The sequence below is a fragment of the Bufo gargarizans genome, chromosome 6 (genome assembly GCF_014858855.1).
Source record: "Bufo gargarizans isolate SCDJY-AF-19 chromosome 6, ASM1485885v1, whole genome shotgun sequence".
Classification (NCBI taxonomy): Eukaryota; Metazoa; Chordata; class Amphibia; order Anura; family Bufonidae; genus Bufo; species Bufo gargarizans.
In genome coordinates, this window is record NC_058085.1 from 306,512,829 (window position 1) to 306,540,348 (window position 27,520).

The following is a 27,520-nucleotide window of genomic DNA, read 5'->3' on the forward strand; positions in this document are numbered from 1 at the left end:
AAGTCAGCAGGAGTCTGAAGAGGAGTCAGAGGAGGATGGTGGCTGTGGGGAGAAGGAGGAGCAAGAAGAGCAGGGTTTGAGGGGGATTTTAAACTTTTCGGGGATCCCTGGTGTTGTCCATGGCTGGGGGAGGAGACCGAGGACGACATTCTCCTGAGCGATAAGCAGGAGCCAGGGTGCTCCACTGCTTCCAATTTAGTGCAAATGGGGGCTGTCACGAACTATGGATGCGACCGCTCCGGATCCCACAGCTGTGACGTAGTGGTCTGTGACGGAGTCTGCGCACACACAGAGACCTCACGTGACCGGGGTATTACCATTCGGCTAACACCCCCCACTACACTTCGGTAACTGCCACCACGTGGGTTCCCGGTCCACGAGCCGACTATCCGGGTCATTCACTATCACACAGATCAGTGGATGAACCGGATATCACTTACTGACCAACCGCAGTCTATCACCCCCAGCTACAATTCCTAAATGCAATTTAACTAACTACCTGGTAACGTCTCTTCAAAGGCAAGGTACGTTGTTCAGCAGCTTAGAATATGGAAGACTTGGCCACTTAGATTTTATAATCTTTAATAAGCGGTAAAAAGCAGTGCATACAAATCTAATGAAAATAACTATAAAACTACAGAATAATAATAACAATATAAATAATCACGACAGTTCAAATGAAAGGGAAAAAGAGGAAAGAATACTTAGTTTCTCTGGCGGGTTTCAGATGGTCGTTCATATGTCCTTTTTGAATCCTTGCAAACCCCTTTTCAGTATGTATCAGGGGAGACCCTCAAAGTTCTTCTGATACAGGGATATGCCGTCAATGTCCAATTAAGTGTCTGGTGATGTTCCATGGGTCTCTCTCCTCTGTCCTTGTGCATGGATTTTTATGAACTCTCCCATGGGCAGGAGACTTACTCCTGTCAGCCAATGGCAGCAGCGTGACTGTCAATCCTAGGGATTGGCCTCCAAGTGTTTTATGACCCCATCAAAGTTCAGTTCCTACAATGAGGATTATACTTAAGCCCGTATCTCCCCGATACATCGGCATATTTTTATACAGAATACATATTTGCGATCCTTATTTATTTACATACAGAATGAGACCACACACGGTAATGCTGGGACCTGTAGTTCTTCTACCACCCATAGGTCAGCTACAGAATCACATCCTCTAGTCATATTTGATACCAAATTAACCACAATACTCTGTAGAGCCTGGATCTGGTGTCAGAAAGGGCATAAGTTGATTCATAAATGAAATATGAAAGTGGACTGGTTTTATGCCCAGAGCTAATTAAGGGCTATTAGCTCTCCTCAAACCAGACCTGGGAATTAATGACGTCACGCTCCAGCCAGGCTTGACAGCGAGCTGATCTTATCTTATAGGACAGGATGAGCTGGGCCTGGTATAGCCTTTATGACCTTTTATAGCTGGCCTCAAAGAGTAGTGGTAATAAAAGTGTCCATCTATATCATAGGTGACCCCGGCTTCAGGAAGATGAGAGTTCACAGTTTTTTTTACATATGCCAGAAGCATATAAGATGGCTACCCAGAGGAATTATGTATGCCGGCACACCTCCCTCTTTTAAAAGATTGCCTGGGGAAATGGCCACAAGCCTATTCCACAGCAACCCAGCCATCTCCGGCCGATTCTCCCTGCCGCGACAACCCGTCGGCATTTCCATGTAAACTACCTTTTCTGTGCTGCACGGTGAAGTTGTACTGCTGCAAAATCAGGCTCCATCTCAGCAGTTTCGCATTGTCTCCTGCGAGACGTGCCAACCAGCTGAGGGGATTGTGATCAGTGATCACTGTGAAATTGCGTCCATACAGGTAGTGTTGTAGCTTTTGCAGGGACCATACAATAGCTAAACACTCCTTCTCTATTGTGGAGTAGCTGGTCTCCCTGGCCAGTAACTTACGGCTCAGGTATAGTACAGGATGCTCCTCCCCGGCCTGGTTCACCTGACTCAGGACTGCACCCAGACCAAAGGCGGAAGCATCCGTATGGACCACAAACCTCCGAGTGAAATCTGGGGCCTGAAGCACAGGAGAACTGGCTAGTGCATCCTTCAGGGCCTGGAAGCCTTGCTCGCATTCCGGCGTCCATGACACCATCCTGGGCAGCTTCTTCTTGGTCAAATCTGTCAGAGGCTTGGCCAGGGCGCTATAGTTCGGGATGAAGTACCCGGCCGTTCCCAAGAAAGACATGACCTGCTTCTTGGTGAGAGGTGTTGGCCATCTCGTAATGGCTTTCACCTTCTCTATTTCAGGCCTCAGTGTGCCTCCTCCTACTCTGTGGCCTAAGTAAGTGACCTCATTCATGCCCAGGTGGCACTTGCTAGGCTTAACAGTTAGTCTAGCCGCAGCAAGTTTGTCCAGTACTTGCGACAGGTGCACCAGATGCTCCTTCCACGTGGGGCTATACACGGCAATGTCGTCTAAATAGGCGACAGCACATTCTTCTAGTGCTTCCAGCAAGTCATTCACAAGCCTTTGAAAGGTGGCTGGCGCATTCTTCATCCCAAACGGCATTACAGTAAATTCGTATAAGCCGAAAGGGGTGATGAAGGCCGACTCCTCCTGAGCCTCCGAGGTCAGGGGAATCTGCCAATACCCCCTGCTCAGGTCCATGATTGTCAGGTAGCTGGCTCATGCCAACTTATCTAACAGTTCATCAATCCTGGGCATGGGGTAAGCATCCGAGGTTGTGATGGCATTCAGTTTCCGATAATCCATACAGAACCTGGTTGTCTGATCTTTCTTCGGGACCAGAACCACCGGTGAGGCCCAAGCGCTGTGGGATTTCTGAATCACCCCGAGCTGCTTCATCTCCTCGATCTCCCTCCTGAGGTCTGCCTGGACCTCCATTGAGACACGGTATGCGGACTGCTTTGTGGGAGCATGTGTACCTGTGTCCACATGATGGACTGCAAGGTGTGTTCTCCCGGGTTTCCCTGTAAAAGTGTCACGGTGAGCCGTCAACACTTCTAAGAGCTGAGATCTCTGCTGGGATGAGAGTTGAGGGTTGAGGGTTAAGTCCACCTCCAACTCTCGAGTGTCAGCTAGCAGATCTAGTAGGGGGTCGGCCTCCTCTCTTTCGGGCAGGCTGCAAACCGGCATAACATGTGGCGTTCTCTCGTGATGCTCCTTGAGCATGTTGACGTACCTCCCTCTCCAAGGCCCACCACATAATTTACCTTACTCAGACTATTGACAATGGGGTACGGCCCTTCCCATGCAGCTTGCAGTTTGTTTTTCCGCATTGGCAGCAGGACATAGACCTTCTGCCCCTCCTGGTAGATTCTCTCTCGGGCAGTGCGGTTATACCACTGCTTCTGTCTGTACCAGACCTACAAGCGACTCCATTTTGTCTCGGAACCTGAGGACATAGTCTACTACAGAGACTTCAGTTCCGGCAACCTTGCCTTCCCAAGACTCTCTGATTAGGTCTAGGGGACCTCTTACTCGTCGACCATACAGGAGTTCAAAGGGCGAAAACCTGGTTGACTCCTGGGGAACCTCTCTGTAGGCAAATAGCAGGTGAGGTAAATATCGTTCCCAGTCCTTCCCTTGCGCCTCCACAAACGTCTTCAGCATCTGCTTCAACGTCCCGTTGAAGCGCTCACAGAGGCCGTTTGTTTGTGGGTGGTAAAGGCTGGCTACGATATGGTTCACCTGTATTTTCCTACAGAGCCCCTGCATTAGTTCAGACATGAACTGAGGTCCTTGGTCGCTGAGAAGCTCAGCTGGGAACCCCACTCTCGTGAAGATCCCCAGCAGGGCGTCTGCAACCTTGTCCGCCCTAATTGAGGATAACGCCACTGCTTCCGGGTAGCGCGTCGCGTAATCCACCAGGGTTAATATGAACCGTTTACCCGAACTGCTGGGGATGGCCAGTGGACCAATGATGTCCACGGCCACCCTCCTGAAGGGTTCATCAATTATCGGTAAGGGATTCAATGGAGCTCGGTGACGGTCTCCTGCTTTGCCAACTCGCTGACAGGTGTCGCAGGACCTGCAGTACTTGGCGACATCTGCCCTGAGGCCAGGCCAGAAAAAAATCTGCATCACCCGGGACTTTGTTTTGGTTTTTCCAGGTGACCAGCTAAGGGGATCTCATGAGCCACTTGCAGTAATTGTTCCCTGAACTGTACAGGTACAATGAGCTGCCTCTTGAGTGGCCCCACCCTACTGTCACTGTGGGAGATGTCCTCCTTATACAGTTTCCCATTGTCCCAACACACTCGGTATTTGTCTCCCTCAGTGGGAGGGCTGGCAGCTAACCCTTTTAGCTGCTCCAAGGTAGGGTCATCTCGCAGGGCCTGCTCAAAGGCGGCACTACAAGTCCCAGCCAGCTGTCCTGTGGCGAACAGGGACAGTGGCTGAGGCTCTGACGCGGTTAAGTCCACGGGGTCCGAACCGGTGGAAGGGGACACTTCCACTTGCTCTTCCCCAATGGAGCGTTCCGCTGCGACTTTTGCAGCCCTGCGAGTGACGGGCAACACAGGCACAATAATGTCATCACATTTAACATTTGCACAACTTGAATCAGTTAAACACATGTCCGCTACCTGTGTACATACACCCGCCATCCCCACTACATCTCCTGTCATAGGAGAACTGCTCCCACACACCCCACCTCCCACCTCCAGAGGTCCATCCCCAAGGTTATCTGATGTTACGCAAACATCCTTGCACAGTACCTCGGTATGTCCAGGGACCTCCATAGGGACAGGTGAGTCCTGTGTGCTTCCAGGGGGCACGTAGCACGAGACCAATCGTCCTAGGTCAGTGCCTAATAAAACATTTGTGGGGATCTCCGCAGAGACTCCCACCTCCCTTACTCCACTCCCAGCCCCCCAATCAAGGAAAACACGAGCTAGTGGAACATTAGGGCTCACCCCCCCAACTCCCGTGATGGTGAGGCTTTTGCCGGGAATAAGGTCTGCGTCATCCACTAGTTCAGGCCGAACTAGTGTGACTTCGGCTCCTGTATCGCGGAAGCCTGTGGTGCACCGGTTGCCCACAGTAACCGACTGTAGGTTGTCTGCAGTGTGTCTTGCAGCTCCATTCACTAACAGCACAGATGATGGGTTGCGGGCAAGCTTGCCAGGGGGTGCTGTCTTCTTCTCCGGGCACGAGTGGCTGAGGTGTCCTGGCTTGCCGCACGCATAGCAGTTGCGCACGTCTGTCGGTGCTGGCTTGACTCCTTCAGGTCTTTGTGCAGGCCTGTGAAAGGGTTGCTGGACAGGAATCGACAAATCTGGCCGGGAGGAAGAAGCAGATGAAGAGGTTCCTCCCAGACGGGACAGAGTGTCTTTGAATGCCCGAGTGCTGGGCATGGCGACATATTCATCGGCTAGCTCGGCCGCCTCTCGCGCACTCTTCGGCTTGTGCTCACATACATATTTTTGCACATCCGTGGGGCAATTGGAGACAAACTGTTCTCGGACCATCAGATCCGCCAGGGACTGCTTGGTGTCCTCTGTGAGGGGATCAGACCACTGTTGGAAGGTGGTCTGCAACTTGCCCAGATGGTCCATAAAAGTATCTCCGGGCCCTCTCCGCAGGGACCGGAACCGTAAACAGTAAGTCTCTGGAGTCAGCTGGTACTTGACCCGAATAGCCTTTTTGATGACCGCGTAACTGGTACGCTCTGCTAATGGTAGTCCGACCAGGGCCTCCATAGCTTTGCCCTTCAGTGCGGACATTAGATGTCCCGCCCACTGTGGCTCTGGTACCTGGTACTGCTGGCATGAGGTTTCAAAAGCATGCAGGAAAAGATCAATGTCACAGTTCTCAGACTCCATCACAGGCAGTTTTGGCTTGACCATCAGGGATGGGCCTGTGGATGTGGCATGCCGGTCGGACCCCTGAAGCTGTACTCGGGCCAGGTCCAGTTCATGCCTGCGGACAGCTTCCCGTTCTGCAGCCTCGCGCTCAGACTTGCGCTCTGCAGCCTCGAGCTCAGCCTTGCGCTCTGCCCGACGTGCCTCCAGCAGCCGAAAATATAAGTCCAGGTTACTGAGCATTAGTTGGTCCAGACCATTTTGGGATGGCATAGAGACAGAGTTATGTCCAGCTAGAGGACTGCAAGCCCCAGCAGGCTGTCCTCCTCTCAGTTCATCATCCTCATTCTGGAAGGGGTCACCTGGCTCAGGGGCCCCAGAGTCTCCTCCATTCTCTGAATCCTGCAGGGATGACTCTTGACTCCTCCGTGCACATAACTTCTGGATGAGGACAGTCTTATTTTTCCCATATACTTGGATGCCTTTGTGCTCACACAGAGCTGTGATATCAGCCACGCTCAGGACGTCATAATTCACGGATTCGGACATTATTGCCAAATAAAAGATAGGACAAGAGAGAGGGGAGGGTACTGTCGTGAATTATTATTCTATCAAAACTAATGCACTGTGCTTCGTCTTCCAGAATTTTTCAATCCTTTAGTACAGAGTTATGGACATAACTTCATGCACTAATATTCTAAGCATACAGAATCCCGTAAGCTGCCACCAGAAAATGTCACGAACTATGGATCCGATCGCTCCGGATCCCACAGCTGTGACGTAGTGGTCTGTGACGGAGTCTGCGCACACACAGAGACCTCACGTGACCGGGGTATTACCATCCGGCTAACACCCCCCCACTATACTTCGGTAACTGCCACCACGTGGGTTCCCGGTCCACGAGCCGACTATCCGGGTCATTCACTATCACACAGATCAGTGGATGAACCGGATATCACTTACTGACCAACCGCAGTCTATCACCCCCAGCTACAATTCCTAAATGCAATTTAACTAACTACCTGGTAACGTCTCTTCAAAGGCAAGGTACGTTGTTCAGCAGCTTAGAATATGGAAGACTTGGCCACTTAGATTTTATAATCTTTAATAAGCGGTAAAAAGCAGTGCATACAAGTCTAATGAAAATGACTATAAAACTACAGAATAATAATAACAATATAAATAATCACGACAGTTCAAATGAAAGGGAAAAAGATGAAAGAATACTTAGTTTCTCTGGAGGGTTTCAGATGGTCGTTCATATGTCCTTTTTGAATGCTTGCAAACCCTTTTTTAGTATGTATCAGGGGAGACCCTCAAAGTTCTTCTGATACAGGGATATGCTGTCAATTTCCAATTAAGTGTCTGGTGATGTTCCATGGGTCTCTCTCCTCTGTCCTTGTGCATGGATTTTTATGAACTCTCCCATGGGCAGGAGACTTACTCCTGTCAGCCAATGGTAGCAGCGTGACTGTCAATCCTAGGGATTGGCCTCCAAGTGTTTTATGACCCCATCAAAGTTCAGTTCCTACAATGAGGATTATACTTAAGCCCGTATCTCCCCGATACATCGGCATATTTTTATACAGAATACATATTTGCGATCCTTATTTATTTACATACAGAATGAGACCACACACGGTAATGCTGGGACCTGTAGTTCTTCTACCACCCATAGGTCAGCTACAGAATCACATCCTCTAGTCATATTTGATACCAAATTAACCACAATACTCTGTAGAGCCTGGATCTGGTGTCAGAAAGGGCATAAGTTGATTCATAAATGAAATATGAAAGTGGACTGGTTTTATGCCCAGAGCTAATTAAGGGCTATTAGCTCTCCTCAAACCAGACCTGGGAATTAATGACGTCACGCTCCAGCCAGGCTTGACAGTGAGCTGATCTTATCTTATAGGACAGGATGAGCTGGGCCTGGTATAGCCTTTATGACCTTTTATAGCTGGCCTCAAAGAGTAGTGGTAATAAAAGTGTCCATCTATATCATAGGTGACCCCGGCTTCAGGAAGATGAGAGTTCACATTTATTTTTTTACATATGCCAGAAGCATATAAGATGGCTACCCAGAGGAATTATGTATGTATGCCGGCACAGGGGCGTTCATCCTCCAGTGTTTGAAGAGGGACCCCCGTATAAAAAGCATAAAGGGCAAGTACCAGTACTGGGTGGCAACGTACTTAGACCCCCGGTACAAACACAAAATGGCGGACATGTTACCAGCATCACAGAGGGCTGGCAGAATGCAGCATTTCCAGGCCTTGCTAAGGGAGATGCTGCACTCTGCTGTTGCGGGCTCGGGCAGAGGAATTTCCACCCACAGCAAAACAAGTGGTTTAATGGCCTATGTGGACGCTCTGAGAAGCGAGGAACCCCTGGACTACTGGGTGTGCAGGCTTTACCTGTGGCCAGAGCTGGCACAATTTGCCATGGAATTCTTGGCTTGCCCCTCGTTGAGTGTCCTGTCCGAAAGGACATTCAGCACAGCATGGGGGATCATGACCGATAAGCGCACTCACCTAGCTCCTGACAGTGTGTACTCCCTCACATTTCTAAAAATGAATGAGGCATGGATCTCAAAGGAATTCCACACCTGTGACGACCATGTCTAATTTAATTTCCTCATGCCAGCCCACACATATCCGCCACCACCCAGAACAAAGAATGGTCCTTATCTTATGTATATACGTGCTTAGACATGAGAGGTTTAATGAGAGACCTTTTCTACTTCTCTACAACTGGCCTGGTTATTAACTTCAGCACCCTTCACCGGCCACAGCACCTACATAGAGGCTCAGACTGGCCCACAGGGGTACAAGTGAATTCCCTGGTGGGCCCCTGAGCAAGGTGGGTGCCTAGTCTCCCACCCTCTGCACAAGTGGCACATAACACAGTAGACTTACTGCACTACATACATATATTCAACGTACAGAACCTCAACTAGCCTATGTTCATCTAAAAAACTTGATAGATTATTAAAGAAACTCCTGAGTTTATTATTATATGGAAGAGAAAAAAAGAGAAGAGGAGGCAGCGCCTCGTGTGTAGAACCTTACAAGTAGTGATAATGCAAATACACTGATTATGCTTACCATATAGGGTTGTGATGAGTCACAACACCTATAGATCGCCTTTCTGGATTTTTCCCATCCAGCTTGCGGGAAGGACTCTGCGTCTGCTGCCCAGGTCTGTGCCCTTTTCCATGGCTCACGGTCAATGGGACAATGAAGGATTGGTTGAGAGAAGAATTCAGACCATTCCAAGTGGCACTGATGCAGAAAAGCACTCCGTACTACACTGTTACCATGAACGGTAATCTTTTATTCAAAAGTCGACGCGTTTCAGGGGCGAATTGCCCCCTTTATCAGGACAATAAAACTTTTACATGTGAACACATCCTTTGACATTATTTCTTTTATGCACTCTGTTTGAGCGCGATGTGCAGAAACACAGGGGGCGGAAGCGGGGCGGGACGACGTGGGGGGGTCACTAGGATACCGTGACGTCCTTATTATAGACACAATCAGAGCTGAGATGGCTTCAGAAATTAATTTATACTGTAAAAAAAAACATTTCCTGAACTTGGGTTTGGTTCCAAGCTACCACTTGGAACCGAACCCGAGTTCGGGAAATGTTTTTTTACAATATAAATTAATTTCCGAAGTTATTATGCAAAGTCTCACGGAACTTCGCGAAGTAACAACTTTGGCTCATCAGAGTCAATACATTCTAATACTGTATGGAGCTCCTGCTCCGTACAGTATTAGAACTAAGTTTTAGGCGAATCGACTTCGGATGTTTCATCCAAAGTCCATTCGCTCATCTCTACCCAGGACCTACTTTCTCAAAGTTAATGCAGGGACTCCCTTATTCAATTATCTGGTAGCATCTTGCTGCTGTGTGAGCAGGTAATATTTAAATGTATCCTTAAGGTGGGCCTCCAAAGTAAATTTTACTGGTGGGCCCTAGGCACCCCAGTCCGATACTGCCTACATCTCCTGCCTTGCATCAGCACCAAACTCATATCACCAAGAGCACCCCAACTACTATCAGACAGGAGCCTCAACATCAAGGTGTGCTCCGAGGGAAGAAAGGGTGCACCCTCCTGTCACTGCCTTGCCCTAGGGAGCATCGGTGGGAGGATTGGCACTTTATGAGGATGACTGTTGAACCCAGAGCCACTACCACTCCCAACCTCTGATCTGCTCCTCCAGGACCGTGGCAATACACATGCTCCTGAAAAGTGCTTGATTACACTGAGATTTCAACCTAACCTTTACATAGGATGGTGTGGATTTTCAATGCAGATTTCGTTGTGGATTTCTCCATAAGTGTTCTGACTAATGGAGTGGATTTTCATCAGTCACCAATTTTTTTTTGTAATGTAGAAGAATCACAGTTCTAAAATTGGTTGTGAAAGGGGTTGACTACTATATCTTTTTTTCTGCACATCTGCTGGGCACAGCACATGAAGGAATTTCGAGATATCCTGCTATGAAACCACTGGCGCTGATGTCCAGTGCTTTAAATCACTTAATTCTTGTATAAAGCATTCTGTCCCAAAATGCCGCTGACGGATGATCATGTGACCAGACCTATCCGTCCTCCATTGATAAAGAGTGTAAGGCACTGGCACCAGTTCTAATGTCATTCAAAGTGTTGTCAATAGAGGCTGCTGAAATATGTTTATGGCATCTTTACTCACTATCTTGTCTGTAAACTTCATGATTTGGAATAAACTAGAAATAAAAAATAAACTATCCATTTTTTTAAATGTTGGATGAGATTAGAAAAAAAAAGGCCTGAATTTTCCCAGAAACAGTGGCACTCTTGCATCAGCGTACTAAGGGGGAAGGGGGGGGGGGCATGGGGGGCAGTCCACCCTGGGGGGTGCCAGAAGCAATGAGCGCTTCCATCAATACAAATGGAAGCACTCATTGCTGGAGCGCTGGGTCCTGACACTCACTGCTCAGTTTCCCACGCTCCTCCCCTCCTTCAGGCCAGCGGGGCATAGAATAGTGAAGCAGGAAGACTTCTCCCTGCTCCACCATTCAGCCTGCAAGCACGGATCGCGCTGCCGGCCTATGTGGGTGGAGCCTGCAGCCTGTAAATCTTCATAAGCCCCACCTACACCGTGCTGCAGAGCGATCTGTGCCTGCAGGGAAGAGCGGACTGTGAGCTTTAAGAACGGGACAAGGTGAGTAGTTGCTGTGTTTTTTTTATACATAAAAAGCACAGAGGGTTTTATTACTATGAAGGGGCACAGACAGAGGACTTTATTACTATGGAGGGGGCACAGAGGACTTTATTACTAAGGAGGGGGCACAGAGGACTTTATTACTAAGGAGGGGGCATAGAGAGCATTACTACTATGGAGGGGGCACAGAGGGCATTACTACTATGGAGGGGGCACAATGGGCATTTCTACTATGGAGGGGGCACAGAGCCAGAGGGCATTACTATATTGAAGGGGGCACGGAGGGCATTATTACTGTGAAGGGGGCACAGTGGGCATTATTACTCTGAAGGGGCACTGTGGGCATTATTACTGTGAAGGAGGCACAATGGGCATTATTACTATGAAGGGGGCACAGTGGGCATTATAACTGTGAAGGGGAACAATGAGAATTTCTACTATGGAGGGGGCACAGAGGGCATTACTAGCATAGTGCACATTACTATTATTAAGGGGGCACAATGGGCATTATTACTGTGAAGGGGCACAATGGGCATTATTACTATAAAGGGGGCACAATGGGGATTATTACTATGAAGGGGAGACAATGGGAAGTATTACTGTGAAGGGGGCACAAAGATTGCATTACAACTGTGAAAGGGGCAGAGAGAGGGCATAACTACTGTAAGAGGGCACAATGTGGGCATAACTACTGTGAGGGGGCACAAATCTGTATAAAATACTTTGAAGGTTGTACAATGAGGGCATTACTACTGTGAGCTACTGTGAGGGGGTACAATTTTTTTTAAGTATTGGGGGGGGGGGGGAATGCCAGAGAAAGGATCTGCCCTGGGCGCCACCCTAGGCACGCCACTGCACTCTTGTCCAATGGCTGCATTCAAGTGAGCCCATGGATGGGGGGGGCCCTAATTCATTAAAGGGGTTGTGTCAAATCAGACACAACTAGGATATGCCACCAATGTCAGATAGGTGCAGTTTCCATCTCTTAAAACCTCACCCATCTGTAGAAGGGGGCCCCCAAAGTTACCAATTGCACACTACACATGCACGGCATACTCTCCATTCACTTCAAAGCGAGTATCAAAAATAGTCGAGCTCTAAGTGCGGCCACTGCTCCATTCACCTCTGTGGGACTGCCAGAAATAGCAAAGCCAGCGTTCAGCAATTTTCGGAAATACCCTAGAAATGAGAGGGCAGCCGCGCATGCACAGTGTGCTCTCATTCTAGAGATAGATGTGGGTCGCAGTGGTGAAACCTAAACCTATTTGACTTTGCTGGCATATCCTAGCGATATGCCACCAAGGTGAGGTGAGACAATCCCTTTAGGCCCTTCTTTCTAATTTCTTACAACCAATTTAAATTTCATTAGAAGGTGCTAATAACAAAAGTGTGACATACCCCTCCTTCTGGACAGGTGCTGGTTGGGTTAGCACATGGGAGACCAGTATTTATGCAGTGAGGTCCTTTAGTATTCGGGGTGACATCTCCAAGGTTTGTTGATGCAAAAGCTGCTACAAATGATCCCTGAAGAGATATAACTACAATGATTATCTTATGTAACTTAAAAGGGGATTCTCACATTACAAACTTATCCTCTGTGCACAGAATTGGGAATCTGATCGTTGGGGGTCCAACTGCTGGGACCTCCACTGATCATGAGTATGTGCACTGCTGCTCCACTCACTCCGAGGGACTGCCGGAAATAGCCAAGCGGGGTACACAACTATCTTTGTTAGTCATGTAGAGAATGAATGGAGCAACAGTTTGTAGGCTCAGCCGGCTGCTATTCATTCAGAGAAACAAGATCCCTATTTTTGTGATCGATGGGGGTCCCAGCCGTCAGATCTACCACTTCCTGCTCTGCAGTTGTTGGCTGAAGTTGCACCTCATAGACTTTCTGCCACTCTCTACATGCACTCTGCACAAAGTACTAGTAATACTCTCAGTGACTTGTTCCATTTTAGCAGTTTATTTACCTGCATTTGGACCAGGTAACAGGAAGACTGATTTAAAAGGTAGCAAAGAGCTGTCAGGATAACGTTCCAGAGCAGTGTGTATGGATGGTGGACAATAAAACTGTGGGAGCTGCTCATCCTCTCTACTGGTGCTCTATCCGGGCCGCCCAGAGCCTGTTCGCCATGTGTGGGGGCCCTCATGTAACCACTGCTCCCAATACCACCTAACAGCTAGGTTACAATGACCTAGATGATGGGGAATTCATCAAAATGACTGTTCTGCTTCCCTCAGTCTAATGATGCACCCCCTCTCAAAATCTTTCAGCTGGGAAAAATCTCTTCTGGTGCATTGTAGAGGCAAGTCTAACAGTCAACGAGGTACACTACCCAAAATTAGCCTCTGAGAGAATTGTTATAGGAGAGCAGGGGAAGGACTTGTACGCCCTCTTGTATCAAGACCCAGTGTCTAATCAGACCACACCTGTAATCATTTACATATCTGCCTGAGACATAACTGCATGCCGAGTTTTGCAGTAATCTGAGATTTCTATCTGGGTTGCATTATTTTATTGCTAAGCCGGTCAGACCCATTTTTGTTCTTTATATGATTAGTTCTGACATATTACCTACTCTATGCAGCAGTCCTTAGTTACAATCTGATTTAGCTATTTATTGTAGCTCAGTAGAATTGTTACCTCGCCTGGCAGAGATCCCTCATTCTTCGCCTGTTCAAACAAGTAAGATGCATAACCCAAGTTGTCACTACTGATTAGGTGATTAGTATTGGGCATACTGACTGCATGCACCGCAAACCAACTGCAAACAATAGCAAAATAATGAGTATGTTTCATGTTTCATGCTTCGATATCTATAGGTTAAGAACAGTGATTTGCTATAATATCATAGGTATGTGATTGATTGATTGATTGATAGATAGATAGATAGATACAGTAGATACTGTTACAGTTTACATGTGCTCTGTGATTACCTGACAAGTCCCACATCCACACCGTTCATGTCCACCATCTTCATTATCACCACATCTTTGTCTGTGTCAGATGGATATCTGCATGTAGCAAACATATGATTGTCAGTAGTAAATATGGACCGATCCCCAATCTGCGGCTCACGACCCCCAACTGTGTGGTTTGCCTGAGTTATCACTACTTGCACTGGCAATTGACAATATTGCCTGCTAACTACCAAATAGTGCCATTTTTGGATGGAAAAATACCAGTGTCTGATTATTTCATTAGAAAATATTTATCTGCAAATGTTTGTAAAATGATTTCTTGTTGCTCTATATTTGATATGCCTGAGTTGAATGTGGCTCCTGACCATCACTCAAGGTTGAATGTGGCTACAAGGACAATGCTAAATTTCATACAAAATAAAGGCTCCCTGATGACATTTGCAGTACCCCAGAATAGGGTACTTGCAAACTGTTCTAGTTATGTAATGTTATTTAATACACCAGCATATCTCTGTATGGATCAGTCAGGGTTAACTATCCTGACTCTGCCCCTTTAGGAAGCTCGGAAGCTAGGAAGCTAGGGTTGGACTTAGATCCGACCCTAGCTCAGTTAGTTGTTCCAGTTGAGTTAAAAGGAGGAATCTATGTTCTCATTCTTTAGATAACTAGGCCTTCATCCCAGAGAAGCACTATCTCTGAGATATACACTGAGAGCGAACCATCTCTACTTCAAAGTACTAGAAAGAACTAGAAGGTCCGTAATCTGCGTGGCTCAGCACTGGAGTCAGTCAGTAAGGTATTTGCTGTTTAAGGTTGGTGGACACTTTACTGCAGTGAGAGGGACATGGTTAAGACACCATTCACATTTGGACTCGGTCTGGCCCGCCGTATCTTTATCCTGTACCCCATAGCTGGGAATTACAGCCATCATTACAAGAATAATATTGCCAGCCTTAAATTCTGCAGAAAGAGACTAGGGAGACAGAGAGAAAGAAGTTCTGCAATCCCCATTCTGGCCCATATCCATACGTTGCTATCAGGGAAGATTTGTACAAAGAATTGTTTGAAACTGTGTTTTGATACCATTGGATGTACTACAACTCACATTCTGTACTATAGTAGAGACTTGTTTTCTGCAACCTGTCTGGTTACTGACTCCAGCACCATACGCCAGCCACAGCACCTACATCTCTTGCCTTGCACCAGACCCACAACACCAAGGGCACCCCAACATCAGGGTGTGTCCCAAGTGAAGTAAAACACATATGTGTGTAAAGGTTTGATGAGATACAGCAGTGATGTGTGGGGTGTCTAGGGGTTAGACATAATTTTTGGACTGCTTGTCCTTAATTATTTTGAAGAGGTAGATTGCATTCAAGTAATCATTAATTGTAGGTAAGACAGATTTAGGAACTGAGGAAAATGTAGAAATATACAGGGTAGGAGCTATTTGTATTTCTATGTCACTATTGCAGATGCTGCACATTCTATATTCACAATTGTAGCAGGCGTGCGATATGAAGTCTAGCAGAGATGAGCAAAGTTTTGAAAAATGTGATTCTGTAACTTCGCCAAAGTTACCCAAGGAATTTGATTTGTTCCGAATTAATTAGTCTCGAATTGCTATAAACAGGTATACTCAGGCCACTTTGCCTTAGGGTATGGCCACATGGAGGATGGGTTGTGGCCACACTATGGTGAAGAGCTGCAAGGCCAATTAGCATTGACCACACTGTATAGTTCTTCTTCATTGTTAATGGCCGCATGGCAGCTTTAAACAGGGGCTGTTGCTTGTATGGGGGTTTGGCTAGTTAGGTAGGGGCACAATATACATATTATTACTGTTATTGCCTGCAATCTCCTGCAGGTTATTTGACAGTAAACACAGAATATTAATGAGCTCTGGCACACCCACTTCTCCAGCCCCAGCGCTCTCCTGTCCTACAGGTGGGAGCCCTTCGTCTGCCATCTGCTTTTCCTCCTTTTCCACATCATCTAATATCCATGAGAACATGTCATCAGGAACATCCAGCTCCTCCTCTCTCTGCATCTTGATTACTTTTCTAGGACAAGGAGACTTTGAAGGATGATTTGGAAGAAGTAAAGTCAGCAAAAGATGAGAACGGTCATCATTAAGACCTGTCCCCCCTAAGGGGTGCAGACTGGATGGTATTTGTTGGCACGCTGGCACCCCAATAATAAAGGCTTCCACCTTATTGGTATTTAATTAAATATTTTAGTTTATGGATGATGGTAGAAAAAAGTAAATGTGGGAATAAATAAAACTGACACAGCATAAGTCTCACTGCACTCTCCCTGCAGTCTCCCTCTCCAATATTCTTCTAATAATCGTTTTCAGCATCACTGTTAATAGAGCATAAGCGCTTGCCACATCTCTCCCTATGCTCAGCTCACAGGACAAAGAAGGAGAACACGTGGGATGAGGGTTTCATAGGCCTGTGACATCACAGGAGATGGCTACCTTATGATTGGCTGGCTGCAAGACATTATAGGTGATCTCGGCTTCTTACTTTTACTTTGTAAAACATGCAGCTGTCATTTAAGCAAAAAACTGATTCGTTACCACAAAGCGATGGGAAATTCGGATTTGTTGCAAATCGAAGATTTCCTAAACTTCGCATCGAATTCCGCTTCAAATGCTTCGCTTTACTCAGTACTAATTATTAGGTATCCTGTTAGCGATTTGAGCTACGGCCATTGCAAAAAAATTCCACAGAAGGAATTGCAGATCAGAGCGCAGCGCCAGCAGATATATGCTATGAGCCCTTACCATACAGTTCAAAAACCATATTTCTCAATTACACAATTATCTCTGAGTGTTTTTTCTATTTGCCAGTAAAAGTTAATTCAGCCACAACCGACCGCCAACCATGGGAGTCTAGCCCCAACCGTGGAACCCTCCCATCCTCCCTACCTGAGAATCTCTCCAACTTTAAGGACATCCCACCACCACAAACACACAGGCTTGACCTCTTAAGCCTACGCGTCCCTCCACACATGTAAAGCAGTCTCGATGCCCTCCTGTAGGGCCAGACACCACATATCCAGTCCTACTGCGTTCAGGTGAACTCTGTTGGCCCGCCAAAAACCACCAACACCTTTTTCCAGTTCCATGTGCCTCACTGCTATTGCCCCATTCCTTGCCATAAAGCACCCAATTGCCCCATTACCTTCACCCAAGCCTTGTTCACACCCTCAACTGAGCGTGCATCCCGCCACACCTTCCGCTGAACTATATCTGACCACACAGTCACGAGCCTTGGGAATAACACCCACAACCTAAGTAGGTCAAATTTTATATCCTTCACTAATTGCCGAAAAGGCTGTGCCCCCAGATCGTTGCCACCCACATGCAAGACTAATACGTCCGGGGCCCTGTCCTGCTTGAGGAACCTGTGGAACACTGCAACTCCAACTAGTTATTCCCCACACCCAACCTAGCCCTCCACTCTTCCCAACACCGCCAGGCTTTTGAGTATGTCTCCCACGTACCGGGCGCCAATGATGACCGGATGAGCCTTGCTACGGTGCCTCCAGAAGTTCTCACAGACACATCGGGCAATCCAGTCCAACCCCCTCTGCCTCTGGAGCCAGCTGCCGAAAACACTCCTACGTACTAAGTGACAAACACTCCAATACCAGCCTCTGTAACAGCCGCACCACTAAAGGCAACGAGGCCGACAACCCATTAATTGCCTGCACCACTCCCAAATTGTCACAGTGGAAGCAAACCTTCCTATTACGGAAAATTTCCCCCCACAACATTACCTACACTACAATAGGGAAAAGTTCCAACAGTGCCAAATTCTCCACCCAACTATTCAGCTATCTACCAGCACCCCATTGACCCCCGCAGTAAACAGCATACCCACTACCCCCCACCGCATCGGGAAAAAGCTCAAAACAAACGACCATTATAACTCTCCAAAAATGAGCCCCAGACCTGCAAATCCGCCTTCAATTCCCGACCTAATCTAACGTAATGATGCAGCGTCACTATAACTGCCGTCGCCCCAGCTCTCCGCATTCCTGTGTCATACGACTGGATCATCTTAAAGATTTTTCTTAAAGTTGGAGATTGAGACATGGTATTAAGATAATCAATAACTAAACCTTGCTTCAACTTCACCTCTGCAGGGGTGAGGGTGGACTGGCTATTGACTCTACAGAGAAAAATCCAGGTGGGCCAGTCAGGTTATGACATGCTGAGTCTGTCCAAGGTCAAAAATGACTTAATAGATCAGAATTTTTTGAGCTTGTGTGTCACTGAAGAACTAAAAGCCAGTACACTATGTGGCATCACTAGTTCTGCACTTCATCTGTACAGATATTATGTTAGATAAACAACTGTAATATCAACTGATACAGTCTACATACAAGCCACATCCTCTGCCTGATCGCAGGATATACATACTTACAAACATGGAATGCTCAGTCTGGGTAGGGTCTTGATTATGCCCTGCACCTTTCATGGCCCAGTACCTTTCATGGCCAAGTTTGAGGGATTGACATGGCAAAATCGGGACACTTGGATACTAAGGCTATAATAGCACTCCTCCTATTGCTTAACAGGGTTGCATTTGATTAATCTTATGTACACCTTCCTGCCTAGCTAACCACCTAAAGGCCACCAACAGGACAGCACTGGCAGTACTGCAGTGAGGAGGCCGGGCCCTCAGACATTTTGGGGACCTCTCACATCGGCTCCCTCACTAATATTTACCTTAGTACAGTATAATGAAGCTGTGTGACCCTTGGGCTCGATAAATAACTGTGAAATCATTTTCTTAATTAAGAATTGATGACTAGAGATAAGTGAAGTTATTGAAAATTCGATTCAGAAATTCGCTTTGTGATGAGTTACTTCTGGCACCCCCACCAATCAGCTGGTTGTAGAGAAAGCTCCGTGCGTACCAAATGATAAATGAGACAGGCCTACCGTTCTGCCGCCTTCCCCGCCCACATGTCGTCCTCTTTTTTAGACCTGGCATGAGCAGGGAAAAGTTGCAGATAGCGGTGCGAATAACCTATGCCCTGAATCTGCAACAGATATATGCCAAAAAGTGGCGTATATCTGTTAGCAAATGACCCCCTTCGTCTGTCTGGGGCAGCCCTGAACCACCCACGCTTTTTCTCACATTTCGAAAGTGGCAAGCGCAAGGTAATATCACAAAAAATAACATTAAATGGTGTTCACCAAAATGTATGACTTCTTGACAGAAAACCACATAGAGGGCTTCATAAATTCCCCCCGAAGTGCTTAATCTTACATGTCGCTTATACCTCTGATTACAATTTCTCTCCTCCATGAGTATTTATACACCTAGCTGATGTCATACCCCAAGCCCATCAATGGAGAGGTCTTGCTATTGTGTCACATACAAGATGTAGCAGGGGTAACACACAAACTCTTAACTCAAATTTCTTAACTCATCGCGTTATCTTGAAACAAAAGCCATTGAAAAGCAATTGAAGGTGTTTACTTAACGCGTTTAGATAACACATCTTATAAAGCATGTGTGTTAACTCTACTACATTCGTATAGGCAATGGGACTTTGGCAAGAGTAAGGGGCATAGGTTGTGAATGTAGGTGAGCAACACCCTTTACCAGTACACCTATTGTTAAATTATGTCTTGTTATATATATTATTTTCTTTTAACCCCTTCCTGCTTCAACTGTAGACGTTCCTCCTAAGAGCCAGTTGCCACTAGCTTCAGTGCAAGATCTGATTTCACGCATTGGTTTTACGGTGACCCATTACCTGGCTCTCTCTGACTCTGGGTTCCTCAAGTAGGAGGTCGGGCTTCTGTTGATATGGCTTTTATCGAGAATACCTCTGTTCACAAAGACACGTCCTCTTCTCATGCCTGCATGTGCTATGTCAATGCTCTAGGTTCAAGATGACAACATACATTCAGAAGAGATACAACCTAATGTGTGTAGTAGTTGTGGAGTGTTACTGCTTTACAGCTTTCGACAAGATCCCGCCATGGTTGACCATACCTTGACAATACCATTCACTATGGCATCAGTGGACTCTCGGCTAAACCCCTGGCTTGTCAATCTAAATATTGTGTACTGAAAATATCCTGCAGGTCCTGAATGTGTGTGCGTCCCGCTGAATAGAACATTGTCCTGTCTGTAGAGGTCTCCATATTTGCTTTTTAGCTTCTTCATGGCCTGTAGGAAAAAAAACGGAGGGGTCATTTACTATAGTACTATATTGAAATATGCTTAAATTAGCTAGCTTTCCTGGCATCACGGGCAAGCACATGGCAGCACCATCTTCGTAAAAAATAAAAAAATAAACACCATGAAAAATAACTATTATTTTCTACAGCACCAGTGTTGTGTACCTATTTCCGATGCTGGAGATTATATACTTCTCACATACCTGCCTGTATACTACATGCTGTCTGCCAGGCACCTACCTGAATATTTTTGCATAGTGTTCTAACAGCAGGCACTTTTCTCCCATATGGCAGCTGTTATCAGTGTGTTAAAGGGCATCTGTCAGCAGATTTGTACCTATGAAACTGGCTGACCTGTTACATGTCAACTTGGCAGCTGAAGGCATCTGTGCTGGAACTCAGCAGTTTGCCAGAGTGGTCATAAAACAGCGTCTAACAGACCTCATTGACTTATTAGGTGTCCTTTGGGATTCAGTCAATGTTTTATTAGTTTTGTCAGCAAGAATATGGCTGCATGCTGCCTATTCTTACAACCAAAAGTGATGCAAAACCCAACAGATTCCTTGATGTGACTGCCAAACTTAGGTGTGTAGCCTTATATTTCCATTCCTTAGACTCTGCATCTCAAGTGAGCCCTGGTGGTACAGAAAATCCACCTGTTCATCAATCTACAGGGCTACAAAGTGACATCCGTTGTTGGTACCTCTGTCTTGGACTCATAGGGTCTCGTAAAAAAACGTACTATGTGCCCACCTCCACTGAGGGCAGTGGCAAACAAGTGTTCAATGTAATTCTTAGCTAAAATTGAACTCAACGGAAGTTGTAAAGGTCTCTATGCACTGAGCTCCTTCAACTGGAGGCTGCAGAACATACCAGGACTCTGTGTTGGGAACAGGAGAAGAAGTTCACTGTCCTCTCCAAGGGCCTCACAGCAATGGTATGGTCTGCCTCTATGGTGAGTACGACGCTGTCATGGCTACTGTGTCACACTGTTGTAGCCTAAATATAGGAATTCATTTTATGGGTGAAATCACTGTATTCTATATTCAATATATTTTCATGCCATATTGACCAGTCTGATCAGTTGTATAATAATTACGGATTGAACGCACTCCACATACCTCTAGTCTGACCCTTTGTGAAACCATTCCTATGTCCGCGCTCACAAACACCACCCTTTTGGAATCATCCGGTTCTGCTACAATGAAGGCTCGACTATATTGTCGTGTGTGTAGTCCTGCAGCCCGTTGGTCACCGCTAGCATAGCCCATCTAGAAGAAGACAACCGAACAGTCACTGCCATTGTGATTCTACATCATACATAGCATGGTTTAGTTATAATTATATATTTTAAGAAGGAACAAGGAGCCGTCATTGACGGAAGATACGTGTCACTGAGGTTCCTGGCCTCGGTAATGTAAGAACCGGGTTTTTCCCTGAAGTGTCAGTTTTGCAGTTGCAGTCGGACACTTCAGCTGTTAGTTTGGCTGTAAAGCTGATCCGGGCCGGTTCTTATTGGGAGCAGCCAAAGAGCAGGGTGGGTGGCTGTTCCCCACGGTTCCAGGCCGGGTTTTGGGCTAGGATATAAAAACCCAGCCAGCATGTTCAGCTGGTGTGGATTATCCTCCATGTCAGAGAAGCTGTGGAGTCTGTGTCTTGAGAGCCGCATGCTGGGGAAACAGACCTCTAAAGCCTGCTGTGGACTGCAGGTGGAAAACTGCTGACCAGGTGAAGGTTTTTTGCACTGTGGACTTTGTGTGGTATGAACAGGCACCAAAACTGAACACTTACTTTTGGCTTGTTTTTCCTTATGTGTGAATAAAATACTGAACTTTGCTTTACAACCTTGTTTTTGCCTCTGTACTGAGTCCGCTTACCCTGCCTACCAGAGCAAATCCCCACTATATATATATATATATATATATATATATACACATATACACTCACCTAAAGAATTATTAGGAACACCATACTAATATGGTGTTGGACCCCCTTTTGCCTTCAGAACTGCCTTAATTCTACGTGGCATTGATTCAACAAGGTGCTGATAGCATTCTTTAGAAATGTTGGCCCATATTGATAGTATAGCATCTTGCAGTTGATGGAGATTTGAGGGATGCACATCCAGGGCACGAAGCTCCCGTTCCACCACATCCCAAAGATGCTCTATTGGGTTGAGATGTGGTGACTGTGGGGGCCATTTTAGTACAGTGAACTCATTGTCATGTTCAAGAAACCAATTTGAAATGATTCAAGCTTTGTGACATTGTGCATTATCCTGCTGGAAGTAGCCATCAGAGGATGGGTACATGATGGTCATGAAGGGATGGACATGGTCAGAAACAATGCTCAGGTAGCCCGTGGCATTTAAACGATGGCCAATTGGCACTAAGGGGCCTAAAGTGTGCCCAGAAAACATCCCCCACACCCTTACACCACCACCCTGCACAGTGGTAACAAGGCATGATGGATACATGTTCTCATTCTGTTTACGCCAAATTCGGACTCTACCATATGAATGTCTCAAGAGAAATCGAGACTCATCAGACCAGGCAACATTTTCCAGTCTTCAACAGTCCAATTTTGGTGAGCTCGTGCAAATTGTAGCCTCTTTTTCCTATTTGTAGTAGAGATGAGTGGTACCCGGTGGGGTCTTCTGCTGTTGTAGCCCATCCGCCTCAAGGTTGTGCGTGTTGTGGCTTCACAAATGCTTTGCTGCATACCTCGGTTATTTCAGTCAACGTTGCTCTTCTATCAGCTTGAATCAGTCGGCCCATTCTCCTCTGACCTCTAGCATCAACAAGGCCTTTTCGCCCACAGGACTGCCGCCTACTGGATGTTTTTCCCTTTTCACACCATTCTTTTTAAACCCTAGAAATGGTTGTGCGTGAAAATCCCAGTAACTGAGCAGATTGTGAAATACTCAGACCGCCCTGTCTGGCACCAACAACCATGCCACGCTCAAAATTGCTTAAATCACCTTTCTTTCCCATTCTGACATTCAGTTTGGAGTTCAGGACATTGTCTTGACCAGGACCACAACCCTACGTGCATTGAAGCAACTGCCATGTGATTGGTTGACTAGATAATCGCATTGCAATAGGACAACGACCCAAAGCATAGAAGTAAATCAACAACAGAATGGCGTAAACAGAAGAAAATATGCCTTCTGAAGTGGCCCAGTCAGAGTCCTGACCTCAACCCTATTGAGATGCTGTGGCATGACCTCAAGAAAGCGATTCACACCAGACATCCCAAGAATATTGCTGAAATGAAACAGTTCTGTAAAGAGGAATGGTCAAGAATTACTCCTGACCGTTGTGCACCTCTGATCTGCAACTACAGGAAACGTTTGGTTGAAGTTATTGCTGCCAAAGGAGGTTCAACCAGTTATTAAATCCAAGGGTTCACATACTTTTTCCACCTGCACTGTGAATGTTTACATGGTTTGTTCAATAAAAACATGGTAACATTTAATTCTTTGTGTGTTATTAGTTTAAGCAGACTGTGATTGTCTATTGTTGTGACTTAGATGAAGATCAGATCACATTTTATGACCAATTTGTGCAGAAATCCATATCATTCCAAAGGGTTCACATACTTTTTCTTGCAACTGTGTGTATATATATATATATATATATATATATATATATGAGAAACATTTCAAAGAAACGTCAATTAGGTTGCATTTAAACAATATCAACACTGTATCATAATACTGTGATAAAATGATCATATACCAAAGGAATATCTGCCAGCAGGCCAGTGCAGTCCGCTCTTCCTGCTCCAATGAGATAGGCATGAGGATGAGCATCAGTTGTTGTTGCAGAAGGTTTTGAAGTTGTTTGTGATGATGATGAGGATGAGGCGGATGATGATGGTGGTGGTGGTGGTAATGTTGTTGTGGTTGAACCTATAAAAGAACATTATTCAGAATATATTTTTAATATCCGCCGTTGATGAAATGGTGGGCAAGGTACAAGTAAGTCAAATGGAAGGGGAGCAGTTACATGGCAAAACTTAACTTTTAATGTATTCAAATAATACTCCTGTGACCGGGAGTTAAAATACCCCTTACAAACATATATAGACAAACAGGTGCAGGACCTAAATTAGTGTGCCACCTAGAAAGCAGCGACACATCAGGCTAGGTGCATACCACCATGTACTTTTGTCAAGCACTGGTAGGCTTTTACTCATGTCTCCCCCAGTATCCTAGGGTGGCAGTGTAGCAGCTGTGGGGTTCAATTATTCATCCCAACAGCTCCACCCCCCTACCGGCAGCCTTAGGACTCTGCTGACAGGTATGGGTACCTGGCTATGTCTACACGTCACTGAGGCTGCACCTGATGTTGGCAGTCCTGGCACCGTCTGGCAGCATGCGCCTGTGCACTGAAGCTGAGCGCCGTTACTCCATTGACCCGATCATGACCCAGTGGGGCACTGTGAATACCAGTGCTCATGGCCCTGGACATCTGCTACACGCCTCTCCAGGAGTATTGTGAGTACCATCCCTCACTCACCATTAGTGTAGGCTGTGTGGGATCTTTTTTCTAACGGGTTGTCCGTATGTTTATATATTTCTTGCAGGTGATACGGTGGAACAACACCATACGCCTCACTGCAGTAGTACTCTGTTTTGCTCTATTTTGTGGGGCTGTGCCATAAGCACCCCCCTCCCTATTTTGGCAGATAGACAATTAGGATTTGCTTATTACTAAGCTCCGTGTCTCCTGACGATTCATGGGACCTTCCTAGTATATACAGCAGTCTTTTGATATGTTCATTTGATGAAACGCGTTGGGACACACAAACATATTGTGGCCATTTTTATTTTCATGTACCACTCCATTACCCTGATCGGGCACCCAGTTTAGCCTCTGGACACTATGTGGAGGGCCTGATAGGGATCCTTGATCAGGGTGAGGTTACGGACTGGGCCACCTCTTGCGGGGCACGGACCCTGTATTAGGTCACTAAGGCTGAATAGGTCAAGTTGGGTGTAATAGAGACAGTTTATCTCTTTTTCGAGGACTCCCCACTGCTACGATTGACCTAAGAATCGGATGCCTGCAAAACTGTCTGGACATCTGGTACTGAGAAGCCCATAGGGTGTGACCATTTTTTTCTACCGACATTCCATATCTTGTGAATAGTGAGGTTCTCAACTAAACCGGTGAGGTTCTCAACTAAACCGGTAAGACCATTCTGTGTATTTTACAGAGTTTCCCTACCATCCCAGCATCTATTTATGGGACTTGGATTCAGGGACCTTATGCCTTGAGCTCCATGCACCTAGTTTGGTGTGTGTTTAGGCCCTGGGTGGTATGCACCTTGCCTGGCGTGACGCTGCTTTCTAGGTGGCACACTAATTTAGGTCCTGCACCTGTTTTTCTATATATGTTTGTAAGGGGTATTTTAACTCCCGGTCACGGGAGTATTATTTGAATACATTAAAAGTTAAGTTTTACCATGTAACTGCTCCCCTTCCATTTGACTTTGTTGACTATCCTTGAGCAGTATCCAGGAAGCAGTGTATACGCACTTACTTATCCTGGTGAGACAACTCAATTGTTTTCCCAAAGTACAAGTAAACAGTTTTAGTTTATTTTGCTTGTTTCTATAGCACCAACATATTCCGTAGCACTCTTCATAGACCCATGCCATTACTCACTGTCCCCATTGGGGTTCATTAGGTGGTGCACTTTATGGGCCTAATAAACAAAGGTGGTGAAGCTGGAAAACTTATTTAAGGGCTCTTTCACACCTGCGTTCTTGTCTTCCGGCATAGAGTTCCGTCGTCGGGGATCTATGCCGGAAGAATCCTGATCAGTTTTATCCTAATGCATTCTGAATGGAGTGAAATCCGTTCAGGATGCATCAGGACGTCTTCAGTTCCGGAACGGAACGTTTTTTGGCTGGAGAAAATACCGCAGCATGCTGCGCTTTTTGCTCCGGCCAAAAATCCTGAAGACTTGCCGCAAGGCCGGATCCGGAATGAATGCCCATTGAAAGGCATTGATCCGGATCCGGCCTTAAGCTAAACGTCGTTTCGGCGCATTGACGGACCGACGTTTAGCTTTTTTAGAGTGGTTACCATGGCTGCCGGGACGCTACAGTCCTGGCAGCCATGGTAAAGTGTAGCGGGGAACAGCATACTTACCGTCCGTGCGGCTCCCGGGGCGCTCCAGAGTGACGTCAGGGCGCCCCAAGCGCATGGATCACGAGATCGCATGGCACGTCATCCATGCGCATGGGGCGCCCTGACGTCACTCTGGAGCGCCCCGGGAGCCGCGCGGACTGTAAGTATACCGCTCCCCCGCTCCTACTATGGCAACCAGGAATTTAATAGCGTCCTGGGTGCCATAGTAACACTGAAAGCATTTTGAAGACGGATCCGTCTTCAAATGCTTTCAGTACACTTGCGTTTTTCCGGATCCGGCGTGTAATTCCGGCAAGTGGAGTACACGCCGGATCCAGACAACGCAAGTGTGAAAGAGGCCTAAGGTAAATCTCCTGCTACAGTCTTAAATCAATATAAGGCATGGTATAATCTAACTGCATGGTTTCTATACTACTCTCTAATCATAAAGATAAGTGGAGGCAGAACAACAGCATTGGCCCCTAGTATGCTGTATTCCCTACAGGAACCTTACATTACAGGCACCAGGAGAAGTTACAGAAGCCTTGGAGATACAGCTTGCACTCTGCCCCTATTTCTCCCCCTTCTGGATGGCGCGCAGCACAAACTGGGCAGTGTATGGGATAGTACAATGATTGAACTTACTATCTTCTCTGAGTGTGTTTTCCAGAATGAATAACATTGTTATAAAACCTATCGAAATACAGAAAAGTAACACTGTGAGCACAATAAGGGCCACTTCCAGATTGCTGAAAGTTTTCTGCTTTCCCATTTTCCTGGATTGTCAAGGTGCAGCCAATTCACAATCTACAACCAAAAGAGAGAAAGATAAGCTCATATTAACATTAATGGACTTTAATAAACAAAAGACACAATTTAAAAAATAAGTGACTGGACTCTGTGTCACTGATTATATTTTCAAATGTTCAAACAAAGATTCATAAAACATGCATAAGCACAAAATAAAATCATTGAATAATTATTTCATTTATTGTAGACAGTAGATAAAAAAAGTCTACACACCCCTGCAAAAAAATGAGACAAAGATAAATCATTTCAGAACTTTTTCCACCTTTAATGTGACCTATAAACTGTACAACTCAATTGAAAAACAAACTAAAATCTTTTAGGTGGAGGGAAGAAAACAAAAAAATCTAAAATAATGTGGTCTCATAAGTGTGCACACCCTCTTATAACTGGGGATGTAGCTGTGTTCAGAATTAAG

The 27,520-nt window shown here is 46.2% G+C and overlaps 1 protein-coding gene across 1 annotated transcript in view; it reads right to left on the minus strand.

Moving 5' to 3' along the window:
- Nucleotides 1-27,067, minus strand: part of LOC122942161 (putative neutral ceramidase C) — a 64,533-nt gene extending 37,466 nt beyond the window's left edge. The window contains exons 1-8 of the mRNA XM_044299663.1: nucleotides 26,941-27,067; nucleotides 23,894-24,066; nucleotides 21,275-21,424; nucleotides 19,966-20,142; nucleotides 19,724-19,851; nucleotides 13,955-14,032; nucleotides 13,662-13,782; nucleotides 12,410-12,535 (exon numbers count right to left, since the gene is read on the minus strand). Coding sequence (XP_044155598.1) covers nucleotides 12,410-12,535; nucleotides 13,662-13,782; nucleotides 13,955-14,032; nucleotides 19,724-19,851; nucleotides 19,966-20,142; nucleotides 21,275-21,424; nucleotides 23,894-24,066; nucleotides 26,941-27,067 — 1,080 coding nt within the window. The remainder of the gene's footprint in view (nucleotides 1-12,409; nucleotides 12,536-13,661; nucleotides 13,783-13,954; nucleotides 14,033-19,723; nucleotides 19,852-19,965; nucleotides 20,143-21,274; nucleotides 21,425-23,893; nucleotides 24,067-26,940) is intronic.
- Nucleotides 27,068-27,520: the final 453 nt, after the last annotated feature.